The sequence below is a fragment of the Mobula hypostoma genome, chromosome 13 (assembly GCF_963921235.1).
Source record: "Mobula hypostoma chromosome 13, sMobHyp1.1, whole genome shotgun sequence".
Lineage (NCBI taxonomy): Eukaryota > Metazoa > Chordata > Chondrichthyes > Myliobatiformes > Myliobatidae > Mobula > Mobula hypostoma.
Window position 1 is genome coordinate 64,685,608 of NC_086109.1, and position 26,560 is coordinate 64,712,167.

The 26,560-nt window shown below is 41.0% G+C and overlaps 1 protein-coding gene across 1 annotated transcript in view; it reads right to left on the reverse strand.

Annotated features, from left to right (window-relative positions):
- adamtsl3 (ADAMTS-like 3) overlaps positions 1 to 26,560 on the reverse strand; it is a 760,337-nt gene that overhangs the window by 38,854 nt on the left and 694,923 nt on the right. The window contains exons 27-28 of the mRNA XM_063065855.1: positions 22,182 to 22,394; positions 11,730 to 11,913 (exon numbers count right to left, since the gene is read on the reverse strand). Of these exons, the coding sequence (XP_062921925.1) occupies positions 11,730 to 11,913; positions 22,182 to 22,394 (397 nt within the window). The remainder of the gene's footprint in view (positions 1 to 11,729; positions 11,914 to 22,181; positions 22,395 to 26,560) is intronic.

Consider the following 26,560-nt stretch of genomic DNA (forward strand, 5'->3'; position numbering starts at 1 on the left):
GTGATTGTGGAGCAGGTATTGTTGCCAATCCAAACTGGCTAGGGTCAGCAAGTGAGGAAATCAAGGATCCAGTTGCCCCAGGAGGCATCGAGGCTCAGGTCTAGGAGCTTATTGATTAGTTTTGAGGGGATAATGAAAAGGGGCAGTTGAATGCTGGGCGATAGTCAAAGAAGAGCCACCTGATGTATGCATCTTCACTGTACAGATGTTCCAGATCTGAGTGACAAGTCAATGAAATGGCATCTGCTGTTGACCTGTCATGACAGAGGCAAGTTTGAGCAGATCCAAGTCAAGCCTCAGGCAGGAGTTGATATGCTCCATAACCAACATCTCAAAGCACCTCATCACAGTGGATGTAAGTGCTACTGGATGATAGCCATTGCGACAGATAACTATGTTCTTCTTGAGCACCGATATGATTGAAGCTGCCTTGAAGCAGGTGGGTACCTCCGACTGCCGAAGTAAGACTTTAAACACTCTGACCAGTTGATTAGCACTGGTCTTCAGTACTTGACCAAGCATATCATCTGGGCCAGATGCTTTCCATGGGTTCACCCTCCTGAAGAAAGCTCTCACATCAGCCTCAGACACTGAAATCACAGGGTCATTAGCAGTTGTGGGAGTTTGTGAAGGTGCCTCCAAGTTTTGTCAGTCAAAGAAAACATACAAGGCATTGAACTCATGAGGCAGTGAAGCCTTGTTGTCACATATGTCACTCGGTTTTTCTTTGTGGGAGGTGGTAGCACTCAGGCCTCACCTCACGTGTTGAGTATTCTGTGTTCCAAGTTTGGTCCAGTACTGCCATTTCACATGTGAGTTGGCTTTCCAGAGGTTATACCTGGACATTTTGTACTTTCCTGAGTCACCAGACCTGAATGCCACTGACCTAGCCTCCGGCAAGTTGCGGATCTCTTGGTTCATCCATGACTTTTTGTTAGGGAAAACTAATAATTTTGTGGGGACACACTCATCCATAAGTGTCTTTATAAAGTCCTTGACAACCATGGTGTATTCATTTAGGTCATCTGATGAGTCCTTAAACATGGCCCAGTCCATCAATTCAAAGTAATCCTGTAGCCGCTTCTACAGTCAATGTACACATCTTCATAGATTCACAGAGTCATAGAACACTACAGCATAGAAATAGGCCTTTTGATCCATCTACTCAGTGCCGAACCAGTCTTGTCCTATTGACCAGCATTCAAAGCATAGCCCTACCATAGTACCTGTCCCTACCATGTACCTATCCAAATTTCTCTTTAATGGTAAAATTGACCCTGTATCCACGATTTGTGCTGGCATCTTGTTCCACACTCGCACTACCCTCTAAGTGAAGAAGATCCCTTTAAAACATTCACCCTTTCACCCTTAACCCATGACCTCTAGTTGTAGTCTCACCCAACTTCAGTGGAAAAAGCCTGGTTGCATTTACTCTATTCATACCCCTCATACTTTTGTATACCTCTATCAAATCTCCCCTCAATCTTCTACACACTAGGCAATAAAGTCCTAACCTACTCGATCTTTCCTTGTAACTCTGGTCCTCAAATCCTGACAACATCCTTGTAAACGTTCTCTGCACTCTTTCAATCTTACTTTCGTCTTTCCTGTTGGTAGGTGACCAAAACTGCACACAATACTTTAAACCAGGGCTCACCAATGTCTTATACAATTTCAACATAACATCTCAACTCCTGAACACAATACATTGATTTATGAAGGCCAACATACCAATAGCTTTCTTTATGACCTTATTTAGCTGTGACATCATGGATGTGAATTCCCAGATCCCTCAGTTCCACTGCACTCCTCAGGGCCCTACCACTCACTGTGTAAGACCTACTCTGGTTGCTCCTCTCAAAGTGCAACACCTCAGGCTTGCCGGCATTAAATTCAATCTGCTATTTTTTAACCCATTTTTCCAGCTGGTCCAGATCCCCCTGGAAGCTTTGATAGTTTTCTTCACTGTTCCCCAATCTTATTATCATCTGCAAATTTGCTGATCCAATTTACAGCATTATCAGCCAGGTCGCTGAAAAGGATGACGAACAACATGGACCCAGCACTGAACCCTGTGGCCACCACTAGTCACATGCCTCCAGCCAGAGAGGCAAGCATCTAAAATCACCTCCGCAAAGCCAAATGTTGCTACTTCACCTTGAATGCCAAGCAAATGAACCTTCTTGATCAACCTCCCATGCGAGACCTTTTCAAAGGCTTTGCTGAAGTCCATGTAGACATCTACTACCTTGCCTTCTTTAACTTCCTTGAAAAATTCTGTAAGATTAGTTATATTCAATTTACGACTCTCAAAGCCATGTTGACTATCCCTAATCCAAGGGTTCCCAACCTTTTTTATGACATGGACCCCTACCAATAACTGAGGGGTCAGTGGATCCCAGGTTGCAAATCCCTGCGGTAATCCATCCCTCAATCAGACTCACCAGCCTGTGCTTTCTTGGCTTATTTTTAGAGTTTTTCTTAAACAATGAAACAACAATAGCTATCCTCCAATCCTCCAGCACCTCACCCGCGGCTAAGAACATTTAAAGTATCTTTGCTAGGGCCCCTGCAATTTCTGCACTAGTCTCCACAGGGTCTAAGGGAACACATTGTCAGGCCCTGGGGATTTATTCACCCTAATTTTCCTCAAGACAGCAAACACCTCCTCCTCTGTAACCTACATACCCATGACCTTGCTGTTACATCACTACATATCTGTAGATTTGTGTCCATCTCCAGAGTAAATATAGATGCTAAAAATCCATTTAAGATCACCTCATCTCTTTCAACTACAGACACAGATTCCAATTCTGATCTTCCAGAAGATTAATTTTGTCCCTTACTATCCTTTTGCTCTTAATATATCTGTAGAAGCCCTTAGGATTCTCTTCATTTTGTCTAATCAGACATGTGTGTCAGCCAAATTAATTGTACCACAGTCTCTGCTTGATCGCTTCTCAGGTAATCAAACATTCAAGAGGTAGTGTGGACTGTTGGGAAGGGAAAATGCAATCAAAAGAGCACTCTTAAGAAAATATTGATAACTTCTGTAGCAGCTTTCCGTGCTACACTCACAATGCACTGGAGGAACTCAGCAGGTCAGTCAGCATCAGTTGAAAAGATTAATTGACGTTTCGGGCCGAAACCCTTCGTCACGACTGAAGGAAGAACTTTGGGGAGGGTTTGAAGAATGCTGGTAGTTGAAAAAAACAGTAATTTTTAAGACAAAGGGGTGGGGGAGGGGAAGCAGGGAGGTGATTGGCAGGAGAACAATAGTAGAAGGAGGTGGAACTATGAGGGAGGTGATGCGAAATAGGGATAGAGGAAGGGAGGGGGAGGGAATTACCGAAAGTTGGAGAATTCTATGTTCATACCAAGGGGCTGGAGACTACCTAGACGGTATATGAGGTGTTGCTCCTCCAACCTGAGTTTAGCCTCAGTATGGCAGTACAGGAGGCCATGTATGGACGTATCTGAATGGGAATGGGAAGCAGAGTTGAAGTGGGTGGCTACCGGGAGATCCTGTCTGTTGTGGCGAATGGAGTGGAGGTGCTCGACAAAGCGGTCCCCCAATCTGCGTCGGATTTCACCGATGTAGAGGAGGCCGCACCGGGAGCACAGGATACAATAGATGACCCCAACAGATTCGCAAGTGAGGTGTTGCCTCACCTGCAAGGACTGTTTGGGGCCCTGAATGATAGCAAGAGAGGAGGTGTAGGGACGGGTGTAGCACTTATGTTTACAGGGATAAGTGCCGGGTGGGAGATCCATGGGGATGGACGTGTGGATAAATGAGTCGCGGAGGGATTGATCCCTGCAGAAAGCGGAGATGGGTGGAGAGGGAAAGATGTGCTTAGTGGTGGGGTCCTGTTGAAGGTGGCGGAATTTGCGGAGGATAATGTGCTGGATCCGGAGGCTGGTGGGGTGGTAGGTGAGGACAAGGGGAACTCTGTCCCTGTTGTGGTGGCGGGAAGATGGGGTGAGGGCTGAAGTGGGGGAAATGGAGGAGATGCGGGTGAGGGCATCATTGATCACCGTAGAAGGGAAACCACGATCCTTAAAGAAAGAGGACATTTGAGATGTCCTGGAACGGAAAGCCTCATCCTGGGAGCAGATGCGGCGGAGATGGAGGAACTGGGAATAGGGAATGGCATTTTTGCACGAGGCGGGGTTGGAAGAGGTATTGTCGAGGTAGTTATTAGAGCCAGTGGGCTTGTAGAAGATGTCAGTGGACAGTCTGTCTCCAGAGATGGAGACCGAGACATCGAGAAAGGGGAGAGAAGTGTCAGAGATAGACCACGTGAATTTGAGGGCTGGGTGGAAGTTTGAAGTAAAGTTGATGAAATTGACGAGCTCAGCATGGGTACAGGAAGCAGCACCAATGTAGTCGTCAATGTATCGAAGGAAAAGTTGGGGAGCAGTACCAGAATAGGTTTGGAGCACAGACTGTTCCACATAACCAATGAAGAGGCAGGCGTAGCTGGGTCCCATGTGAGTCCCCATAGCTACACCCTTAGTCTGAAGAAAGTGGGAAGAGCCAAAAGAGAAGTTATTAAGTGTGAGAACCAGTTCCGCCAACCGGAGGAGGGTAGTGGTGGTGGGGAACTGGTGAGGTCTATTATCCAGGAAGTAGCGGGGGGCTTTGAGGCCTTCTTGATGGGGAATGGAGGTGTATAAGGATAATGGCTAGTACTTTGCCCCTCTTGATGGTTCAAATGCTTTTCCACAGAACATTTTGGTTACAAAATTTTCCTTCTTGTGACAAAATGTAAGGAAACAGGTCTTTCAGTGGGCGGGGGGCGGGGTGGTCTTACATATGAACAGAGAACTATGTGATTCAGAAGCAGAAGAAAGCAACTTGACCCTTCAGGCCTATTCTGCTCTTCATTGGATTGTAGCTCCAGGTCCATATTCCTGCCCATCTGTGGCAACCTTTCACGCTCTTGCTTCTCGACTATTACTTAGTGCATATAGTGAATAAGATTATAAGAGGCATATGGTGGGCAATCAGCACTTTTTTCCCAGAGCAGAAATGGCTAATGTGAGAGGGGATAATTTTGAGGTGATTGAGGGAAAATATGGGGGGGGGTGGTTGTTAGAGGTAGGTCTTTTACACAGAGAATGGTGGGTATGTGGAACATATTGCCAGTAGTGGTGGTAGAATTGGCTACATATATTAGCTACAAGCCTCTTATTATAGGCACATGGACAAAAAAAAAATGGAGGGTTACATGGGAGGGAAAGGTTAGATTGATCTTCGAGGAGGTTAAAGAATCAGCACAACATTTTGGGCCAAAAAGTCTGTACTGTCCTATGTTCTATTTACCTCCGCTTTAAAGACTCGTTTTTTACACCCTTTAAGGAAGAGACTCAAAACCCTCTGAGAAAAATATCTTGCTTCAACTCTATGGTAAGTGGATCACGTCTTTTCTTTTTAATAGTGACCCCCCCGCTGTAGATTCTCCCATAAATGGAAACATTTTCTGCACCTCACCCTGCCAAGAGTTCTCAGGATTTCTGTTTTATAAGCTGCCCAACAGCAGTCTCCTGTTCCATGTGTTAACTGGTAAGGGATCAGTCTGCCCCAGTGACACTCACCCCTACACTTACAGGTAAATATGCAACTGCTTACCAAATACAGAATTATCAAAGGTCAGGCAGAGAGCTGTGGTAAGGGTAAGTGCAAGAGTAACTGCAACCAAACCTGCCTTGTGGCTGCCATCTTTGTAGTCAGCTGCAACATTAGACCTAGGGCCATATACTGGGAAAAGCAAACAGAGACAGGCTCCTCATTACCATCTCCTCTTGTATATTTTGATGGCCGTCATATACAGGGAGTTGGAGCACTGCACTTTACTTCCTTTTCTAAAAATGGGCACAGTTTCCAGCTGATCCTTCTAAAATGAATGCCTTTTAACAAAAGATTGATTTTCCCAGAATATCTGTTGAAGATCAACAAACTCTTGATACTCCTATTACTGAAAAAGAAATTCAGAAAGCTATTCTTTCAATGCAATCTGGCAAAGCTTCTGCATTGGATGGTTTTTCTGTAGGATTTTATAAAAAATTTGAAAAATGACTTTCTCCATATATGTTAGAAACTCTTAAAAATTCTTTCTTGTTAGGAGAGTTACCTCCTACATTTTATGAAGCTTCTATTTCTTTAATTCTTAAGAAAGATAAAGACCCTACTGACTACGCTTCATATAGACCTATTTCATTACTAAATGTGGACGCTAAAATTCTTTCAAGGAATGGCTAATCGACTGGAGAATATTCTAGCTAAAATTATCTCTCAGGACCAAACAGGTTTTATAAAAGGCCGTTATTCCTTCTCTAATACTCGGAGACAGTTAAATGTTATATACTCATCCCTTTCTAAGACTCCCCAATGTGCTGTTTTTCTTGATGCTGAAAAGACATTTGATAGAGTTGAATGAAAATACTTATTTAACGTTTTAGAGAAATTCAACTTTCATACTAATTTTAATAAGTGGATTAGAATGATATATAAAAGCCCTATTGCTACTGTTATTACTAATAATTGCAGATCTTTTTTTCGGCTTTCACGGGGTACGAGACGAGGATGTCCGTTAAGTCCCCTGTTATTTAAATTGGTGTTGGAACCTTTGGCCATTGCACTTTGTGAAGCTAAAGATATTCACGGAATTTCCATAAATGGGACTATTCATAAGATCTCCCTTTATGCTGATGATCTCTTAGCTTATGTTTCAAATCCTGAAGAATCTGTTCCTAGTTTATTGAAATTATTGAATGAATTTGGAAAGTTTTCGGGATATAAACTAAACCTTTATAAAAGTGAATTATTTCCTCTAAATGACTGCTTCTACGTAAGGGGGTCTCATCTTTTATGTTACTGCGGAGGCTAATTAAAATGGCTTCTTTTTTATGTTATACTTAGGAATGCTTCTTTGTTATGTTAAACGCTGAGAAAGTCCTTCCCGCTAGCAGTTTGTTTTGTATTATCTATTGATATGAGGACGAATGAACCAATTGGGATAGTTGTTATGTTTTTGGTGCATTTGAAGATACTGTATGCGTGGGGTTTTGGGGCAGAAGGCGGGAGAGAGGGACAGGGGATGAACCAGGTGCTGTGATGTCCGTTAACGGGGTCGGACCCTGAGTGGGGCATTCGGCGAGGAATCGGAGACGGACTTGTGTGGAGCGTCTGGTCGACCACCATTGTTGGTCCCAGGCGGCCGGTCAAGGCGGTCCGGGGGGGTCGCAGGGTGAAGGAGAAGGGTCCTGAGCTCCAACTTTTTTGTGCACGAAGAGATTGAACTTTGATAAGTGTGGCGCCTTTTATTTTCCTTTTATATTTTATTCTCTATTAATTATATAGTTCCAGTAATATCTATAAACTGTAAATCATTTAATTGTATCTGGTGTATTGTCTGTTATTTGGGTGGGGTGGGGTACATCACACAGCATCCACACAAACTATTACCCAGTTTGGCAGGGCTAAGGGCTAAGGGCTGTTTCCCTAGACGACAGCGAGCCGAGCGACCCTGAGGCTGGTCAGGGGGGCTACATCGATATATGATGACGTTCCTTTTAAAGTTATGGACTCTTTTAAATATTTAGGTATTATCATCACTAAAAATTATAGAGACCTCTATAGAGCTAATTTGGTTCCTTTAGTGGATTTTATGAAGCAATTATTTTGTAGATGGAATCCACTTACACTTTCGTTAGCTGGCCGAATTCATGCAGTTAAAATGATGATTTTACCAACATTTTTATATGTATTTCAAAATATTCCTATTTTTTTAACTAAGAAGTTTTTTGATCAGGTTGATTCTATTATTTCATCTTTTATTTGGAATAATAAAAGACCAAGAATTGGAAAATATCATTTACAAAAATTAAAAAAGGATGGAGGGCTTGATCTGCCTAATTTAAGAATGTATTATTGGGCTGTTAATATACGTATGTGTGTTCTTGGTTGTACTGGACTGATAAAAATGAACGACCACCTTGGGTTGATTTAGAATTGAAAGCTGTGAAACAATTTTCACTTAACTTTGTTATTAGGAGCTTCTTTACCTGTACAACTAGCCAAAATTTCTAATCTAAATTTATATCCTATGATTAAGCAGTCATTATGAATTTGGTACCAGTTTCGTAATTTTTTTAATCTCAAAAATTTAACCTTCTTAGTTTAATTTATCAAAATTATTTATTTAAACCTTCACTTAGTGATCCTACCTTTTTTCTTTGGAGGAATAACGGAGTCTATTCCTTCATGGATCTGTTCCAAGAAGGCCGATTGATGTCTTTTGAGAAATTAGTAACTAAATACTCTCTCTCGCTCTCACATTTCTTGCAATATCTTCAGGTCAGACATTTCTTATAAGAATATTTAAGTAATTTTCCATATATACAAGATTCTGACCTGTTAGACGTTATTTTAAAAATGAATCCTTTAGTGAAAGGTTTTATTGGGAAAATTTATAATTTACTATTACAACAGTACAATTATCCTTTACTTAAGATTAAGCAAGATTGGCAAAGAGAGCTTAACATGACCTTGATAACAGAGGATTGGTTGCGAATTTTGAAGTTGGTTAACTCTTCTTCGACTTGTGCCAGTCACTCTTTAATTTATTTTAAAATTGTACATCGTTACTATTTGACAAAGGACAGACTGTCTAAAATATTTCCTAATGTTGATAGTCAGTGTGATAGATGTAAAACTGAGACAGCTACATTGATACATGTGTTTTGGTTCCCTTCTGATTCTTGTTTAAATGGATTTGAGTTGGTGGATTGATGTTTTCTTTTATGGAGGTTTGTATGGTATATAGCTCCGGGGTTGTGCTCCCAATGGATTTTTTTCCCGTTAGTAGGGTTTTTTTTTGTTTTAGTTAGTAGAGGTTCTTTTTTCCTTCTTTCTTTTTTCCAAATAATATTTTTAACATTTTATTTTTTCTTCTTATTATTGATATATTGTTCAGCTTTGTTAATCAGTTATTTGATAATTTAATTCTCATTGTACATATTGACATATTGACTTGATTACTTTAATGTATTTTTTTGTTGATTTTCAATAATAATTAATAAAAAAGATTTAAAAATGAAATTAAAATGGGCAATAGGTCAGGTACCAACAAATACAATCCATCCTGAAAAATCCATTGGGCGGATGTCAATAATCCACCAGATGACTTCAACATACTGCAAACTCCTGACAGCTAACAAAACTTATCTACTCATTAAGCCAGCAGTCAAATATGCTTTTAAATGTTTATGATAATTAGATAAATGTAAACATACACCTTATCATCACTATGTGCCATGTTGTATGGTGTCGGCAATTTTTGTCTCATGACCATGTTCTTGGCAAATTTTTCTACAGAAGTGGTTTGCCACTGCTTTCTTCTGGGCAATGTCTTCACAAAACAGGTGACCCCAGCCATTATCAATACTCTTCAGAGATTGTCTACCTGGCATCAGTGGTCACATAACCAGGACTTGTGATATCTGCGTGGCTTCATGTGGCCCTGATTGTGGGGCTAAGCAGGTGCCACACCTTGCCCAGGGCTTACCTACAAGCTAGCAGAGGAGCACCTTACACGTCTTTTGGTAGAGACGTGTCTCCACCCCACCACCAAACATATATTGGAAACACTAGAAAACATTCAGACAATTAAAAAAAGAAAGTAATTAAAAAACAATTATTTTGTCAATATCAAAGCAATTTTAAATGCAAATTACTGAAACCCTTCTGCCATATGGTCACTGTTGAAATGAATGGAGGAGGGTGTTACAGTGCAGTACTGTGTAGGCTGCTTGGGTGGATTGCCCACTACAAGTGCCGGTGAACAGCTTCAGCTCCACACTCTGCTGCTGGACTTCATTATTATTTGAAATCACTGCTGAACACTTACCAGGAGGGGCAGGACCAATGTGTTTGTGCATACATTTGAGAGCATTGTGAACTTGGTGGTACTTGCACAAGGGGAAATCCTGAAAGTTATACATTGAACTGCTAACATTGCTTGCAAATCCACTCCAATAATAATATTTCACTTTTTTTAATCGTGTCGCACCAGACAGTCAGCCATTCTTGTCTGGCGCATGGTGTCAGGACTGGTCTCCTTTCAGATTAACTGGGTCACGATATGGATGTTCCCGACTCGACCCTTTTTTTAATGAGGCCGAGTGGCTAGCTCGACGCTCGACGCTCAACCCGGCAGGGATGGAAAGCGTGCTCGGGGGTGGGTGGACCGACTTGGATTCGAACTCGGGAACCTTCGTTCCGGAGTCCGGCGCTGAAGACATTGCGCCACCAGCCGGCCAACTTCAGTCATGTTGGGTCCAGACCCAATAGTTGTGGCATTGGTCTGACATCTGAAATTCAGAGTTTGCACATGTGCATGAATGTAGAGCTTGTATCCAAAGTGATAAAAATTGCAATTCACTCAACACAGGTCTGATGCTCTGCCTCATACAATTATGCATATAATCCAGATTTCTGTGCATTTTTTGAAGCACATCAGAGCCAAGCATTATATTATCTCTTCATTATGTTAGAATAGCTGTTAGTTCACCACTATCCATGACGCTGCCTGTGGCAGTGTAGGAGAGCCAATTTGTAAGATGGCTCTCATAAAATGAAGCCTACTTGAACACGTCATTGTTTTCAGCTAAGAACGTGCATTATACTTCATATTTAACTCTACTGTACAGTGCACGTTGAAATCTTTAATACTGCCAAGTTTAATTATCATACAGTACAAAGTAATCAAAGCGCTCCAAAACTCATTATGCATGCAGGTTGCAGGAGAGTTTCAGTTATTGTATGTTTCAATGCAAAACACTTTAATGTGATTTACAAAGATATGTTCTGTCTAGATTTTAAAAAAGGATGCTATACGTTATATTTACTTTAAGGAGTCCATTAATGGAAGGAAGGGGTTAATTCTCAATAAAATGTTGGGGATGAGCATTGTCTTTTAAATACTGGAGAACCATTGATAACTCACTTTTCTATTTTCAATTCAGTGCGATTTTACCCTGGAAAGGCAAAATCTGAAAACTACTGCTGTTCAGAAGAAAGGATTTCAATGTGGGAATTCTTAGCACTGACTACCCAAAAAGAGGGGAAAGATGCAGGACAGAGTGCAAATGCAATCCATTAAAGAGATTCTCAGAATGGAACTGAGGGCTGTAGTCAGTGATATTAAATTCAGAACACTGCAGACACAGGAGAGACTGAGGGTGCTGAAAATCTGGATCAACACAGGAACTGAGTGGGTCAGAAAGAAAATGAAGAGTTGATGTTTCGGCCAAAGACCTTTCATTAGGATGAATGAGACTGAAGATACTGGAATCTGGAGCAAAACAAAAGAAATTGGAGGAACTCAGCATGGATGGAGGAAAATGGACAGTCGCCGTTTGACAACCCTCATTCCTAAATTCAGTCGTTTTATAACCAGCCTTCTTCCCTCACGTTGGTTCACTGCCTTACAGAAATACTGGGCAGGGAGTGCATAAAATTCATCCAGATGGATCTCTTTCCAAGTTTCATTTTCATGGTGTGGATGTCCATCCCTCTCTGCGGTGACATATTGGTACCATTATATGTTTAATCCTTTTCTCTGCTGTATAACTGAAAATAAAACTCAGCTAACAGTGCTTACTGGCTAGAATGATCTATATAATTGCATTAAAAGGGGGAAAATGGTATTTTTATGTCTTACCTGGCTGGACAATCCTGTACGTTGCATGATTCAATTACCAATGGTGGCTCAGGAAGCTTATAGCATGCTGACTTATTCAGCTCAATTCCATTTGTATTCAGGCAGAGCAGTTTTCTATTATGGGTTCCAGCATTGCCACAAGTTGCTGAGCAGGCAGCCCAGTCACCAGGTACCCACATAAAACCTGTTCACAACAGCAATCATTAAAGTGTTCAGAAGATTTAAATGTTTATAGAATTAACATTGTCAATATTAATGTTAATAATTATTAATGTATACCATTAAATTTATGCTCTAACAATAAAATTATTTAATGTTTAATAACCAGTAACATTTAAAAATTTTTAAATAATATTACAATTAACATTGCTATATTTATGATGTGTTCAGTCTGTCAGACATTTGGAAGTCTGCTTCTAGTTTCAAAACTGATGATTTTGATATAGGGTGCAAATAGAGACATAAATGTACATATAAACGGAACATTAATAATAATGTGATATATATTATGTGAAGAGAGAAAAAGGCTACAGGCAATGACATATAGCCTTCCATAAGACGTTGTATACACAATCATAAGTATATCTTTAATGATTTTTAATGGATTGTGAATTAGACTACACTTTCATCTGTATTCACTTTCATTATAAAAACAAGCAGACATTCGCAAAGCATTGTGTGAGGGTGGGTTGGTGTGTTGACCTGTTATCTCAGGGAGCTGAGGTGAATGTTGTTGATGCTACAAATGAAAGAGTGGTTTATTAATGCTTTTGAGGGAAGGATATCTGCTATCCTTGTTCAGACTCGTTAATATAAGATTTCAGACTCGTTAATATAAGATTCCAGATCCACCAATGTGCCTCCACAGGTCAGAGGCATAAAGGAATGGATGATAAATCAGGCTACTCTAGTTATGTCCAATCAGGTAACGTTGAAGGCACAGAAATACATAAAGACCATAAGACAAAGGAGCAGAAGTTGGCCATTCGGCCCATTGAGTCTGCTCCGCCATTTTATCATGAGCTGATCCATTCTCCAATTTTGTCCCACTCCCCCGCCTTCTCACCATAACCTTTGATGCCCTGGCTACCCAGATACCTATCAATCTCTGCCTTAAATACACCCAATGACTTGGCCTCCACTGCTGCCTGTGGCAACAAATTCCATAGATTCACCATCCTTTGACTAAAAAAATTTCTTCGCATTTATGTTCTGAATGGGCACCCTTCAATCCTTAAGTCATGCCCTCTCGTACTAGACTCCCCCATTATGGGAAACAACTTTGCCACATCCACTCTGTCCATGCCTTTCAACATTCGAAATGTTTCTATGAGGTCTCCCCTCATTCTTCTAACCTCCAAGGAATACAGTCCAAGAGCAGACAAACGTTCCTCATATGTTAACCCTCTCATTCCCAGAATCAATCTAGTGAGTCTTCTCTGTACCCTCTCCAACGTCAGCACATCCTTTCTTAAATAAGGAGACCAAAACTGCCCACAGTACTCCAACTGAGGTCTCACCAGCACCTTACAGAGCCTCAACATCACATCCCTGCTCCTATACTCTATTCCTCTAGAAATGAATGCCAACATTGCATTCACCTTCTTCACTACCGACTCAACCTGGAGGTTAACTTTAAGGGTATCCTGTACGAGGACTCCCAAGTCCCGTTGCATCTCTGAACTTTGAATTTTTTCCCCATTTAAGTAATAGTCTGCCCGTTTATTTTTTCTGCCAAAGTGCATAACCATACACTCTCCAACATTGTACTTCATTTGCCACTTCTCTGCCCATGCTTCCAATCTATCCAAGTCTCTCTGCAGACTCTCCGTTTCCTCAGCATGGCCAGCCCCTCCACCTATCTTCGTATCGTCAGCAAACTTAGCCACAAAGTCATTTATTCCATAATCCAAATCGTTGATGTACAATGTAAAAAGAAGCGGCCCCAGCACGGACCCCTGTGGAACACCACTGGTAACCGGCAACCAACCAGAATAGGATCCCTTTATTCCCACTCTCTGTTTCCTGCCAATCAGCCAACACTCTATCCACGTATGTAACTTACCCGTAATTCCATGGGCTCTTATCTTGTTAAGTAGCCTCATGTGTGGCACCTTGTCAAAGGCCTTCTGAAAATCCAAATATACAACATCCACTGCATCTCCCTTGTCTAGCCTACTGGTAATTTCCTCAAAAAATTGTAATAGGTTTGTCAGGCAGGATTTTCCTTTAAGGAATCCATGCTGAGTTCGACTATCTTGTCATATGCCTCCAGGTACTCTGTAACCTCATCCTTGACAATCGACTCCAACAACTTCCCAACTACCGATGTCAAGCTAACAGGTCTATAATTTCCTTTTTGCTTCCTTGCCCCCTTCTTAAATAGCGGAGTGCATTTGCAATCTTCCAGTCCTCCGGAACCATGCCAGAATCTATCGACTTTTGAAAGATCATCGTTAATGCCTCCGCAATCTCCACAGCTACTTCCTTCAGAACACACGGGTGCATTCCATCTGGTCCAGGAGATTTATCTACCTTTAGACTATTCAGCTTCCTGAGTACTTTCTCTGTTGTAATTGTGACTGCGCACACTTCTCTTCCCTGCCACCCTTGAGCATCCGGTATACTGCTGATGTCTTCCTCAGTGAAGACTGATGCAAAATACTCGTTCAGTTCCTCTGCCATCTCCTTATTTCCCATTACAATTTCTCCAGCATCATTTTCTATCGGTCCCATATCTACTCTCACCTGTCTTTTACTCTTTATATACTTGAAAAAGCTTTTAGTATCCTCTTTGATATTATTTGCTAGCTTCCTTTCATAGTTAATCTTTTCCCTCTTAATGACCTTCTTGGTTTCCTTTTGTAAGGTTTTAAATACTTCCCATTCCCACTAATTTTTGCTTCCTTGTATGCCCTCTCCTTTGCCTTAACTTTGGCTTTGACTTCTCTTGTCAACCACGGTTGCATCCTTTTTCCACTCGAAAATTTCTTCTTTTTTGGAATATACCTGTCTTGCACCTTCTTCACTTCTCGCATAAACTCCAGCCACTGCTGCTCTGCTGTCTTTTCCGCCAGTATCGCTTTCCAGTCAACTTTGGCCAGTTCCTCTCTCATGCCACTGTAATTTCCTTTACTCCACTGAAATACCGACACATCAGATTTCGGCTTCTCTTTTTCAAATTTCACAGTGAACTCAATCATGTTATGATCACTGCCTCCTAAGGGTTCCTTCACCTCAATCTCTCTAATCACCTCCGGTTCATTACACAATACCCAATCCAGTACAGCCGATCCCCTAGTGGGCTCAACAACAAGGTGTTCTAAAAAGCCATCTCGCAGACATTCTACAAATTCTCTCTCTTGAGATCCAGTGCCGACCTGATTTTCCCAATCCACTCGCATGTTAAAATCCCCCACAATTATCATAACACTGCCCTTCTGACAAGCCTTTTCTATTTCCAGTTGTAACTTGTAGTCCACATCCCTGCAGCTGTTTGGAGGCCTATAAATAACTGCCATCAGGGTCGTTTTACCGCTGCTATTTCTTAGCTCAACCCATAAAGATTCTGCACCTTCCGATCCTATATCACCTCTTTCTAATGATTTAATATCATTTCTTACCAATAAAGCTACGCCTCCCCCTCTGCCTACCTTCCTATCCTTCCGATACACCGTGTATCCTTGGACGTTTAGCTCCCAGAGACATGCATCCTTTAGCCAGGTCTCAGTGATGGCCACAGTATCGTACCTGCCAATCTGTAGCTGTACGACAAGTTCATCCACCTAAAGGTGGGTAAACTCCTAGGGCCTTACCAGGTTTACCCTCGGGTGTGATGGGAAGCAAGGGATGAGAATGTTGGCTCTATGGAGATTTTTATAACTGTGCTAGCTATAGATGGGCTACCAGAAGGCCAGATGAGAACTAATGTTGTGCCTTTATTTAGGAAGGGCAGCAACAATAAGCCAGGGAATGCCAGACCAGTAAGCCTTACATCAGTTGCATGAGAATTATTGGAAGGGATTCTGAGAGACAGGAATTATTTGAATTTGAAAATGAGAGCCTAATTAGGGGCAGTCCTTTTGTGTGGGAAATCATGTCTCATGAATTTGACTGAGCTTTTGAAGAGGTGACCAACAGGAATGATGTGAGCAGGGGAGTGGACTTTGTCTATATAGATTTTAGCAAGACCTCAATCAAGTCAAGGTTTTAGTCAAAATGAAGCTTCTCATCACATGCGCAGGTTCATCTGTGCATAGATGGCTGTGAAAACTTGTAGCAGTATCAGATGGAAGGCTGGTCCAGAAGGTTATAACACATGGGATCCAGCATGAGCTAGGCAACTGGATATAAAACTGATTTGGTTGTAGGAGACATGGGGGGTGGTGGAGGGAAGTTCTTCAGATTGGAGGCCTGAGACTGGAGATGTGGCATAGCAATGGCTCTGTTGTTTGTCATATGTATTAACAATTTGATTGGAATGTAGTTGGCATGCGTGGTGGACAGTGAAGAAGCCACAAACACAAAAGCCTTGCGCAGCTCGGCCAGTCAGGCAGCATTTATAGAGGGGAATAAAGAGTTGATGTTTCAGGCTAAGACCCTTCGTCAGGACTGGAAAGGAAAGGGGAAAAGTCAGAATAAGGAGGTGGGGGGAGGGGAAGCTGTACGAACTGGCAGGGAATAAGTGAAACCAGGCGAGGGAGAAGGTAAGTGAGTGGAGAAGGGAGGTATGAAGTAAGAATCTGGGAGGGTGAAGAAGGTCCCTTAAGATTACAGCAGGGTAATGATCAACTGGGAAAGTGGGCAAAGGAATGGCAGAGGGAATCTAACTCAGGCAAGTGCAAGGTGATGCACTTATATCAGGACAGGAAACATAGAGTGAACGGTGGGCTCCTCGGAGTGTTGTAGAACAAAGTGATCTATGGTACAAATACAAAGTTCCCTGAAAGTGGCAACACAGGTAAACAGAGTGGTGAAGAAGGTATATAACATGCCTGCCTTCATTGGCCAAGTGCATTGGGCACAAGAGTTGGGACACCATGTTACAATGATGCAAAACATTCATGAGGCCACACTTGCAGCTTTATTTGTAGTTCTGGTCACCACACGACAGGAAAGATATGACTGGGCTGGAGAGGATATGGAAGATTAACGAATTATCTGCTTGACAATCTGTCGAGCAGCATCTGCGGAGAATTGGGGGGGGGGGGGTGAAGAGGAATCGTCAACATCTCGAGTTCAGATTCCAGCATCTGTAATGTCTTTTATCCTTTGCAGTCAAAGTTGTTGCCTGGATTGGTGGGCTTGAGTTATCAGGACAGAATGGAATTGGTGGGACTGCATCCCTTGTGCCAAAGGAGGCTGAGAGGTGCACAAGATTATGAAAGGCATAGATAGGGTAGATAGATCCATGGTAGGGATGCTTACAGCTAGAGAAATTAGGCTTAAGGTGAGAGAGAGGTTTAAAGGGGATCTGAGCTACAGACATTTCACACAAAAAATAGTACCTGGAAGCGATGGTGGTAGGAACAGCAATAATGCTGAAGTGGCATCTGGACAGCTACTTGAATGAGCAAGGCAATGGAGTGATAATGAACTTGTACTGGTTAGTAGGATGTAAAGACAGACATGATGGTTGGCAATGGAAGCTGAAGGTGGAAAAGCCTGTTTCAATGCGATATAACTCCGTGATTCCATGACTCATGTAGCTGGAATGGATAATAATGATGTCCCATTCCCCAACACTCATATCTCTGGAGAAGTTGAACTGAGAGAAAGTCATATTGACAGGTAGTGAGGTTATGTGTTCCATTCCCTGTGACTCACACCCATGCTAGAATTTTGATTCATTCACTAATGATTCCCATACGACTGGAGAAACATTAGTTATTAGACTAGAGAAGCAGGAGGTAATACAGTATGTGACACATAATAATACTCAAGTTAGAAAGCACTCTCTTTTTGAGTAGGTTAAATGATAATGGACCATCAGACCCTGTATTATGGGTTAGAGAGTAATTTGTGGAAGTTAAAGATGTAACAATATGCAGCTTCAATCTAGACCTTTCGTGAATGATGCTCACTGAATTATAACACTAAAATGATGATTTTCCACCTTTACCATTTGTTCATCAAGAATATCTCACATGGATGGAGGGGAGGAGGTATAACAGAGGCAGGAGATATTGGGGACTGTGTTGATTCTTAATGGCAGGATGATCTGAGCCTTGGGGGAATCAGGAATCAGCTGATCATGGAGAAGGAAAAGAGTGAGACTGATGGGGAGTGGTGGTTCCCAAAATATGAAAGGCAGTTCATTCACTTCACAAGCACACCTTCCAGTAATCTACTATGCTGTGACAACAAATGCCCAGAAATTACTCGCCTACTTTTCACTGGCATTTGTTGATCTTATAAACAGTGTTATTGAAAATCACATTTCACCCAGGGAAAAAATGTGTTCTCAATTACGTAACACTGAAAAATCGTTTAAACATTTAAAACTTTTGGTGAATGAATAACAAATAAGAAACATAAGCACAAGAAAGACCAATTTGCTGAGGTTTTATGGGCCAGAACACCTATGCTCTTGAGTTGGTACTTGTTGATCTTGTTTTGAACAATATACAATTCCTTCCATTTTCTGGAGCTTCCAGTGTGGCTGTTAGGTGTGATGTTGATTTATTATTGCTCAAAATCCCTGTTTGCACCGAATTTTCACAGAACAAATTTAGTGAGTTACAGCTGTGGAAAATATATGTATGGATACCAAAGAGACTTAAGAGTCACTGAAATTTTTCACAGGCCATAAAGCTTCATGTAGAAAAAGTGCAGCAAAATTTCAATCAAAGAATAATTTCTTTAATAGCAGTCAGTATCCCATCACCTGACCTCTTGCTCTTCCCCTTCCCCTCAATCTGACTTCATTTCTAAGGCCTGACTTTTCATCCAGTGTCTTGTGTTGCTGTACAAGACTTGAACAGCTCCGGCTGGATAGGTTTGGAACACATTTTGTCTGCATTTCTCACCCCCATCCCCACCCACCTCCCTCCCATCTTATACCCTTGATCATTCCAGGATTTGGAGCAATTCCATTGGCTTGTTTGGTCCTCCTGCTCATTGGCACTTCCTTTTGATTGCCTTTATATGCTTTTATTTCCTGATTAGAAAGGTAATAGTCACCTGGTTCAGTTTTTGCAATCCCTCTTTTAAGCACCCTGACCCTTCAAACAGAAAATAAAGAACATTTGAAGTTTTGATGCAGAAGTGACCTCAGAACTTGATATCTTTGTGCTGTACTCAGGATTGTTGCAATTTCACTGTAGGAGCCATGCATCTGTTCTCTATCAGTATTGGATTATGCGTTTCACTTTTATTATTATGGCAGCTAGTCACTTGAGTGGGGGCGTGGTAAAAATGAAGGGAATAAGTTACGTATTCATGTTTTATTCACAGCAGGTTGCAACTGGGTGCCGACGGATGTCGTATCTTTTGTTAACAACTCAATTATGCTGAATATCACTTAAATTTCATTGCTTCAAGATTGTATACTAACAAAGGATCGAATGTCTATCTTCAGCTTTTGGAACAATCATTATTGGAGCTGTGGGCACATCATACAAGTATAACAAATCTGTATCGGTCACAGCAGTGTCAATTTGGTCAATTTGGCAATTTTGGCTGCTACAGTCAGTATTGTCAAAGAAAGCAGATAAAAATGCTAGGTCATTTAGCTCATCCAGACTTTTTAACAAGAACAAGGTCAATACTGGAGCTCATTTCCCCACCTGATTTCCATATCCCTTGATGATCTATAGTGTATTAATCTTGCAAGTGATCTATCTACAACTCTGAATAAAGAACGCCTGTTGCCGCTGTCAAAAAAGTCTGAATCAGATACTGTGACTATATCTCCAAGTCTTAACTTCTTTATCCCAAACAAAGTGTTTTAGCAGTTATCTGCCAATCACTTGCAAAATTTTGGACATCTTAATGAGATCATCTCATTAGTAAAGATGAATAAACTAAAGTTATACTTTCTGTGTTTCATGAACCAGAAATGCTTTAATGCCTCCCTTTAATCTGCCGCAGTCCTTCTCCTCTGTCGAGGTCACTTGAGTGATGGAGTGGGTTGAGGAGGTGGTGGTGGGGGGGGGAGATGGTGGTAAAGGATGGTCATTGAGTGGGAGTGTCAGACAAATTGAGTGCATGGCCTTGTCCTGCTTCCATTTTCATATTTCCTTTTAGTGTCATCCACTAATTTTGAACAATACTCAAGGTCAAATCACAAATGATCAGCAGTGCCTGTGGTACCATTCATTGCGGAACGCTACCTCCCACCTTTCACCAACTCCAGTAATTACATCAAATCTTCCAACTCCCTCTTTTCTATTTTGTGGCCAGCCTGCTAACATGAGCATATGTTCTAACTGTAATCATGTGCCAAGATAAGTTATCATACGCCAACACATTTTTTGTAGACGACCTTTATCCTAAATTCTCAAGTATGCAGGGATACAATGCATTCAGAACTAGGATTTGATCCATTCTGTGTTGAATTAGTTAACTGGTTATCTTCCCTTTCTTTATTATTACTCTTTCGAATGCTAGCTCCTTAACATTAATCTCCTATGTAAATATAAATGCAAATAATTATTTAATAATTGATATTAACCCTAAGTCAATCTGAATTTTTATCTTTATAAAATATATTGTTAATACCATTGCTGATTTATGAACATAAAACTTGAATAATTTCAAAATGGATGATGCATTAAGGTGTATGTGACACCAAGCATGCCTTTGAGAGGAAGGAATGGATTCTGTTGTATTTAAGGCATCCATTAGTCTTGCGAGACCATGGATCTGCGCCTGGAAAGTCTCCACTCTCCAGAGCGCAGACCTGGGCAAAGTTGTATGGAAGACCAGCAGTTGCCATGTTGCAAGTCTCCCTTCTCCACGACACCAATGTTGTCTAAGGGAAGGGCATTAGGACCCATACAGCTTGGCACCAGTGTCATCACAGAGCAATGTGTGATTAAGTGCCTTGCTCAAGGACACAACACGTTCCCTTGGCTGGGGCTCGAACTCACGACCTTCAGTTCGCTAGTCCAATGCCTTAACCACTTGGCCACCTGCCCACATGACATCTGTTGTATTGCCATCATGACATAATAAATATGGTTTATACTGCCTCATACCCTGGTGAGATAGGGACATGCCTGTCCTAGCATGTGGTCAGCTCTGGTGGACTGGGCGGATGAGATCTACAGTGAGGTCCAACGGCCAGGAAGGTGCTGCTGCAATGCTCCGTGGAGCACAAAGGTCACGACAAGGCACAAAACATGTCATGGATATCTACTGCAACGACGGATGAGCCCAGTCTGTGCCACTTGCTGATACCTTTGAACCCAGATATCTGAGTTAAAGTCAGTAGAACTGTCCCAGTGCAATGACCTTTACAATTCAAAAGCTCCCCCGTTCGGGTTTCCTGTCATTGTCAGACATGATGGGCAACCACCACATAGTATATATTTCTTCATACAAAAAAAAATTGTGGGTTATCAGGAGCAGTGTTAAGTTAGAACTTCCAAGTGGATGTCTGGACCACTGATCCGACGACATGAATTTAAATCCCATTTTTGTAGCATCAAGGGTTTCAAATTCAAGTAATTAAATCTAGAAGTTAAAAGAAGCATCATTTATTAGAAATTATGGAATACTGGACCATTGTAAAAACTCAGTTGATTCACTAATATCTTTACCATCCTTACATGGTTTGGTTAACATGTGACCCCAGACCCAGCGATGCAGTTGACTCTGAACCCCTGCTTCGTTTCTGGGGTAAATAGGGATGGATTACAATGCCCCAGGTTCCATCAACAAATAAAATGGAAGTATTTATTTTTGAATCTTGAAAGCCCAAGTGAAGAGCAGATGGTGAGAGGATGGCTCCCCTGAGATGCAAGTCCTAGCTGGTGTTGGGAACATGTGCTTCGAAATCCCAAATATAAAGATTTCAGGAGTCCAATTAAAGTATATGCACATGTTCCCAACACCCTTTTCATTGAACACTGCTCTGACTTCACTGAGTGCATTGTAGGCCTGGGAACTTCATATTAATGATCCCAAAGATGAGGACAGGCTTGGTCTTTTAAATGGGAAATATTCAAAAGTATAAACTGGAAAAAGACTAGGATATGAAGAAAATAATTTGTGACTGATGAAAATAGAGAAGTAAGAAGACTAACAAAATTACATTGCATAAAGGATCAGTTGACTAACATCGCATTAAATTGTTTTAGAGGCAGTTTCTCACGCCTCCCACTTTTCAAATGTTCCTGTTGTAATTCACAGAAGGCTCAGCTCCCCCAGCGCACTCCCACACAAATGCTGCTCCAACTTAAAATGGTGAATGATGTAAAACAGTAAATGAATAAATTCTTAGCATACCTACAAAGCTCACATTCACATAAGCGGAGATCGATCGAAAGTTGTTTGAAGCCTGACATGTGTATTGTCCCTCTAGCCTCTCAAATGCCATTTTTACTTCAAGGACTCGTCCCCTGGCGAGTATTTTGTATTCAAGTTCTGGGACAGTGTGGATGGATTGATTCTTGAAATACCAGCGAATGGTCATTTTGTCCTTGGCAACCGTCGGACAGCCTGGAGAACAAGATAGACAAAAAATAAGGCACACACGATAGTGACTAGCATTATAAAAAAATGAAATTAAATAATTATTCTAAAATTTTACAAAGATACTCCGTTAAATTTAAATTGCTGGTGTTTACTTTACACCAGCACATATCATGACATTGATATGAGCTACAATTGATAAAGTCAGATATACCTTCAACATGTATTGTGTCCGGAAATCATAGATTGCATTATTAACTTTTCATTAACTAAAAACCTCTCATAAAGTATTCTGCTTGGAGCCATGAATAGGTAAGTGTGCTGTTCGATTAGTAGGATAAAATTCTGGAATTTTTGATCTAGCCTCTCACTGACCATAGTCATGGATTTCTTTAAAACTGATCATGGCGATAAAGCTTTTGACCACTTTTCTAATATCTCCTTCTCTGGCATACCGCGATATCTCAGACTGCCTTTTACTGTACCACAGAAGTACACTGCTGGACATGATTGGGTTCCATTATGCTGGTTTCTTCAGAAGAATAGACACCGGCTTACTACTGGTGTCAATGGTGCTTGAGCCACAGACCCAGCTCTTTATGAAAAGAACAACAGCAGCTCAGTAGTAACTAATATTTCTGTTCTGTGTTCAATTTCTGTAGTGCATTTATATTGTTTGGCTGTTTACATTTTCTCATGATACTGGCTTCCTTTACGGCCACATAAGGGCTTAAAATCAAATTTACTCCAGGAAGCATTCCCACTTGTGTTGATTCACAGTTGAACATGCCAGCTGACTAAGGGATGGGCCAAAACAATTAACTCATTGCAAGGACATCAAACATTAAATTTGTAGGTATTTTTGATTGCTAGCCCTTTCTGAGTCAGAGATGCACTTATTTAAATATCTTACTGCTATCTTTCTCTAAGGCTCTCTTAAATTTAAAAGATAGCATCAATTTATTGTCTGGAAATTGTACAAAGGCAGAGATGAATGGACATAAATATTGTGTCCAGTTAAATGTTAGTCATTTGAAGCATAGCGTCATCAAGTCTACACTGATCGTCAAAATCCACAGTACTCTAATCTTGCATTAATCCTACTTTAAATTCTTTCCATCTTCCCATTTACATTGCCAAATCTACCACTTATCTCTACACTGGGAGACAATTTTCAGTGCCCAGTTAGTTCACCAATTTGCCCTATTTTGGGATGTGAGCAGGAACCCCCGCAGTCACAGAAAGAACATGTAAACTCCACACAGACAGTGCCAGAGATCAGGATTGAATCTATGGCTCTGACACCATGAGACAACAGCTCCACTACCTGAGCTGCTGTCCTACTGGTAGAGATGCTGGTCAATAATTAATAGCTAAACATGTGTGGTTACAAACCTTTTCCTAAATCTTTTAAAATCAAAGAAGCCTCTGTAAAGATACAGGAAAGGACATTTTCAGTCCTCACCACTGAAAAGAAATCCTTCCTCTTCTTCTATTGCCTACTCTGACATTTTACCTCTTCTCACCTGCCTATTTCTTCCTCCTGGTTCTCCTCCTCTTATGGTCCACTCTCTTCTCCTATCAGATTCCTTCTTCTCCAGCCCTTGATCTTTCCCACCCACCTGGCTTTACCTATCACCTTCCAACTGGCCTCCTTCCCCTCCCCCCAGCTTTTTATTCTGGCACCTTCCCCCTTCCTTCTCAGTCCTGAAGAAGTGTCTCGGCCCGAAGTGTTGACTATCTATTTTGCCTGACCTGCCGAGTTCCTCCAGCATTTTGTGTGTATCATACAAAGTGTTTCTGACTGAGGAGTCACCTATGGAAATAATGTGAATCATGTATCAAGAAAGAAAAACTAAAAATACAGTGGCATGGTTCTTTTCAAACTTGTTTAACTCAAATAATAGAACCTTCCAATAGTCAGTTCCAATATGCGAGCCAAATGAAGGACAAATTTTGGGTTGAGTAATTTTTACCAATGGTTTGGCAACATCAAGAAACAACATCTCTGTAGAATAACAATCAAGACTTAGTATTCAGCATGTTAATGAAATGCAGCAATGTTATAGCTTTCACATATTTAACTAATATGCACAGATGTTGGCAACAAACCAAGTTCACAATATGATTAACAAAAAAAAACATCTCACCAAAGTCGTTACTCCAAAAATGATTTTACTGCAGTTTGCTATGAGAAGTGGAAAGAAGGGGATTGTACAAGATAATTCCCAAATCCATTCCAAAGTAAAAGAACGGGAGTATGACATTGTTAAACCCTGGATTTAAAGAGTAGTTACCCTATTTTTGCACACAGCAATGCTGACTATGCCTCTAATGATTTACCAGCTACTGTATGTCACGACTGGAGGGCATCATTCACTGTGTAGAATGAGGTTCTTTTTTTTAATGATAATCACCATTATTCTTCAACTGGTAAAAGAAGAATTCCTCAAACCTATGATAAACGATAATCCCCATATTGTTAAACTACCCCTCCCCCCAAAAGAACTGCAGATGCTGGAAACCTGACAAAAAAACAAAATGATGTAAACATTCAGAAAGCTGGGCATCAAGTAGAGGAAAGAGAAACAGATAATTTTACAGACTGAAGGCAGACTGACAAAGGGTCTGTGACCTGAAATGTCAACTCCACAGATACTGCTACAGTCCTGAAGAAGGTTCTTGGCCTGAACTGTTTGTTCATTTCTATAGGTGCCGCCTGCCCTGCTGAGTTCCTCCAGCATTTCGTGTGTGTGCTGCTTTGGCTTTCCAGCATCTGCAGACTTTCTTGTGCTTATAATTACAGGTTGCAGGAAAAAGGCAGGAGAATGGCTTGAGAGGGGAAAATAAATCTGCATGACTGAATGATGGAGCAGAGTCAATGGGCTAAATGGCCTGATTTTGCTCTTATGCTTTTGGGCTTATGGTCTGCCTGATCTGTTTCCAATTTCTTGCGGTAAGAAAACAATTACTTTCACACAAGTTTGTTACATGATCTGTAGGACAGGGGTTATGAAAGAGTAAACATTTGAATGAAGATTTATAATTCTACTTCACAATTTGTTGCTGCAAGGCTCTGGATAAAATAAACTGCACTTTATAACACCAGTTTTGAATAGAATAGCACAATACCCCCCAAGGCGCAAAACAGGAGCAGTATCAAACCTGAAGAAATTACACATAGTTGCCCACGGAGATATTGGAATGAATGACCAAAAGCATGGTCAGACAGTTCAGTTTCAATGGAATCTCTTCAAAGTCAAATGAGGTAGAAAGGCGTGAAGATTGAGGGAAGAAATTCTGGAACTAGGAACACTGACCATTGAAGGACTGGCATGAATGCTGGGCATTCAGTTCAGAATTGAAGAAGAAGCCAGGATTAGCAGAGCACATGTGTTTTGGACAGTTGAAAGGCAGGATCAGAAAACTGAGACAGGGAGTGGTGAAGACCTGTGTGAAGTTTTGCCTCAATCAACAGTAAATATCAGTCTGAAAAATGATAATACTATCCTTATTAGATTGAAATATATTAGTGCAAAGTGCTCACAAGTGGTTGCAAAGACAGGCCAGTGCAAAATTTTCACATTTTCAGCAGCACTAACAAATATTTCCAAGCAGAATAATATGGTAGTGAATATCCAATCATGTCTGATTATATAAGCACAAGTAGGACATTCAGTCCCTGCATTGCGACTGATCATTTATCTTAGAACCATTAATACTATATTCTTTGATTCCTTTAAAATATATTTTTTAAAAAGCTACCAATATTTTCAATGCTCTCTGCCTCAATAGTAGAAAATTCCAAAGATCTATCACACACTGGGCAAAGATCTTTCTTCTCATTTCAATTGTGAAACATCTGGCCAAGCTAGTGAAATTTCTTCTATTTCTCCTGTACCTTAAGAATTCTCAGTGTTTAAACTAGATCATCTCTCCTTCCAAATTATATATGATATGGGGATAATTTGCTTGATCTCCCCTGAATGGAGATTTGATCAATGAATAAATCTGGCCAACCTTTGTTCCATTCCTGTTGCAATCATATCCTTCCTTGTGGAGTAAGACCAGACCCGTGCACCCTTTTCCATATATGGCTTAACCAGGTAAAATTAAGATGCCTTTATGCTCTTCCTCACACCCTCTTCCAACAAAGGCCAGCATATTGCTCACATCTTACGTTTGTTGGTCTT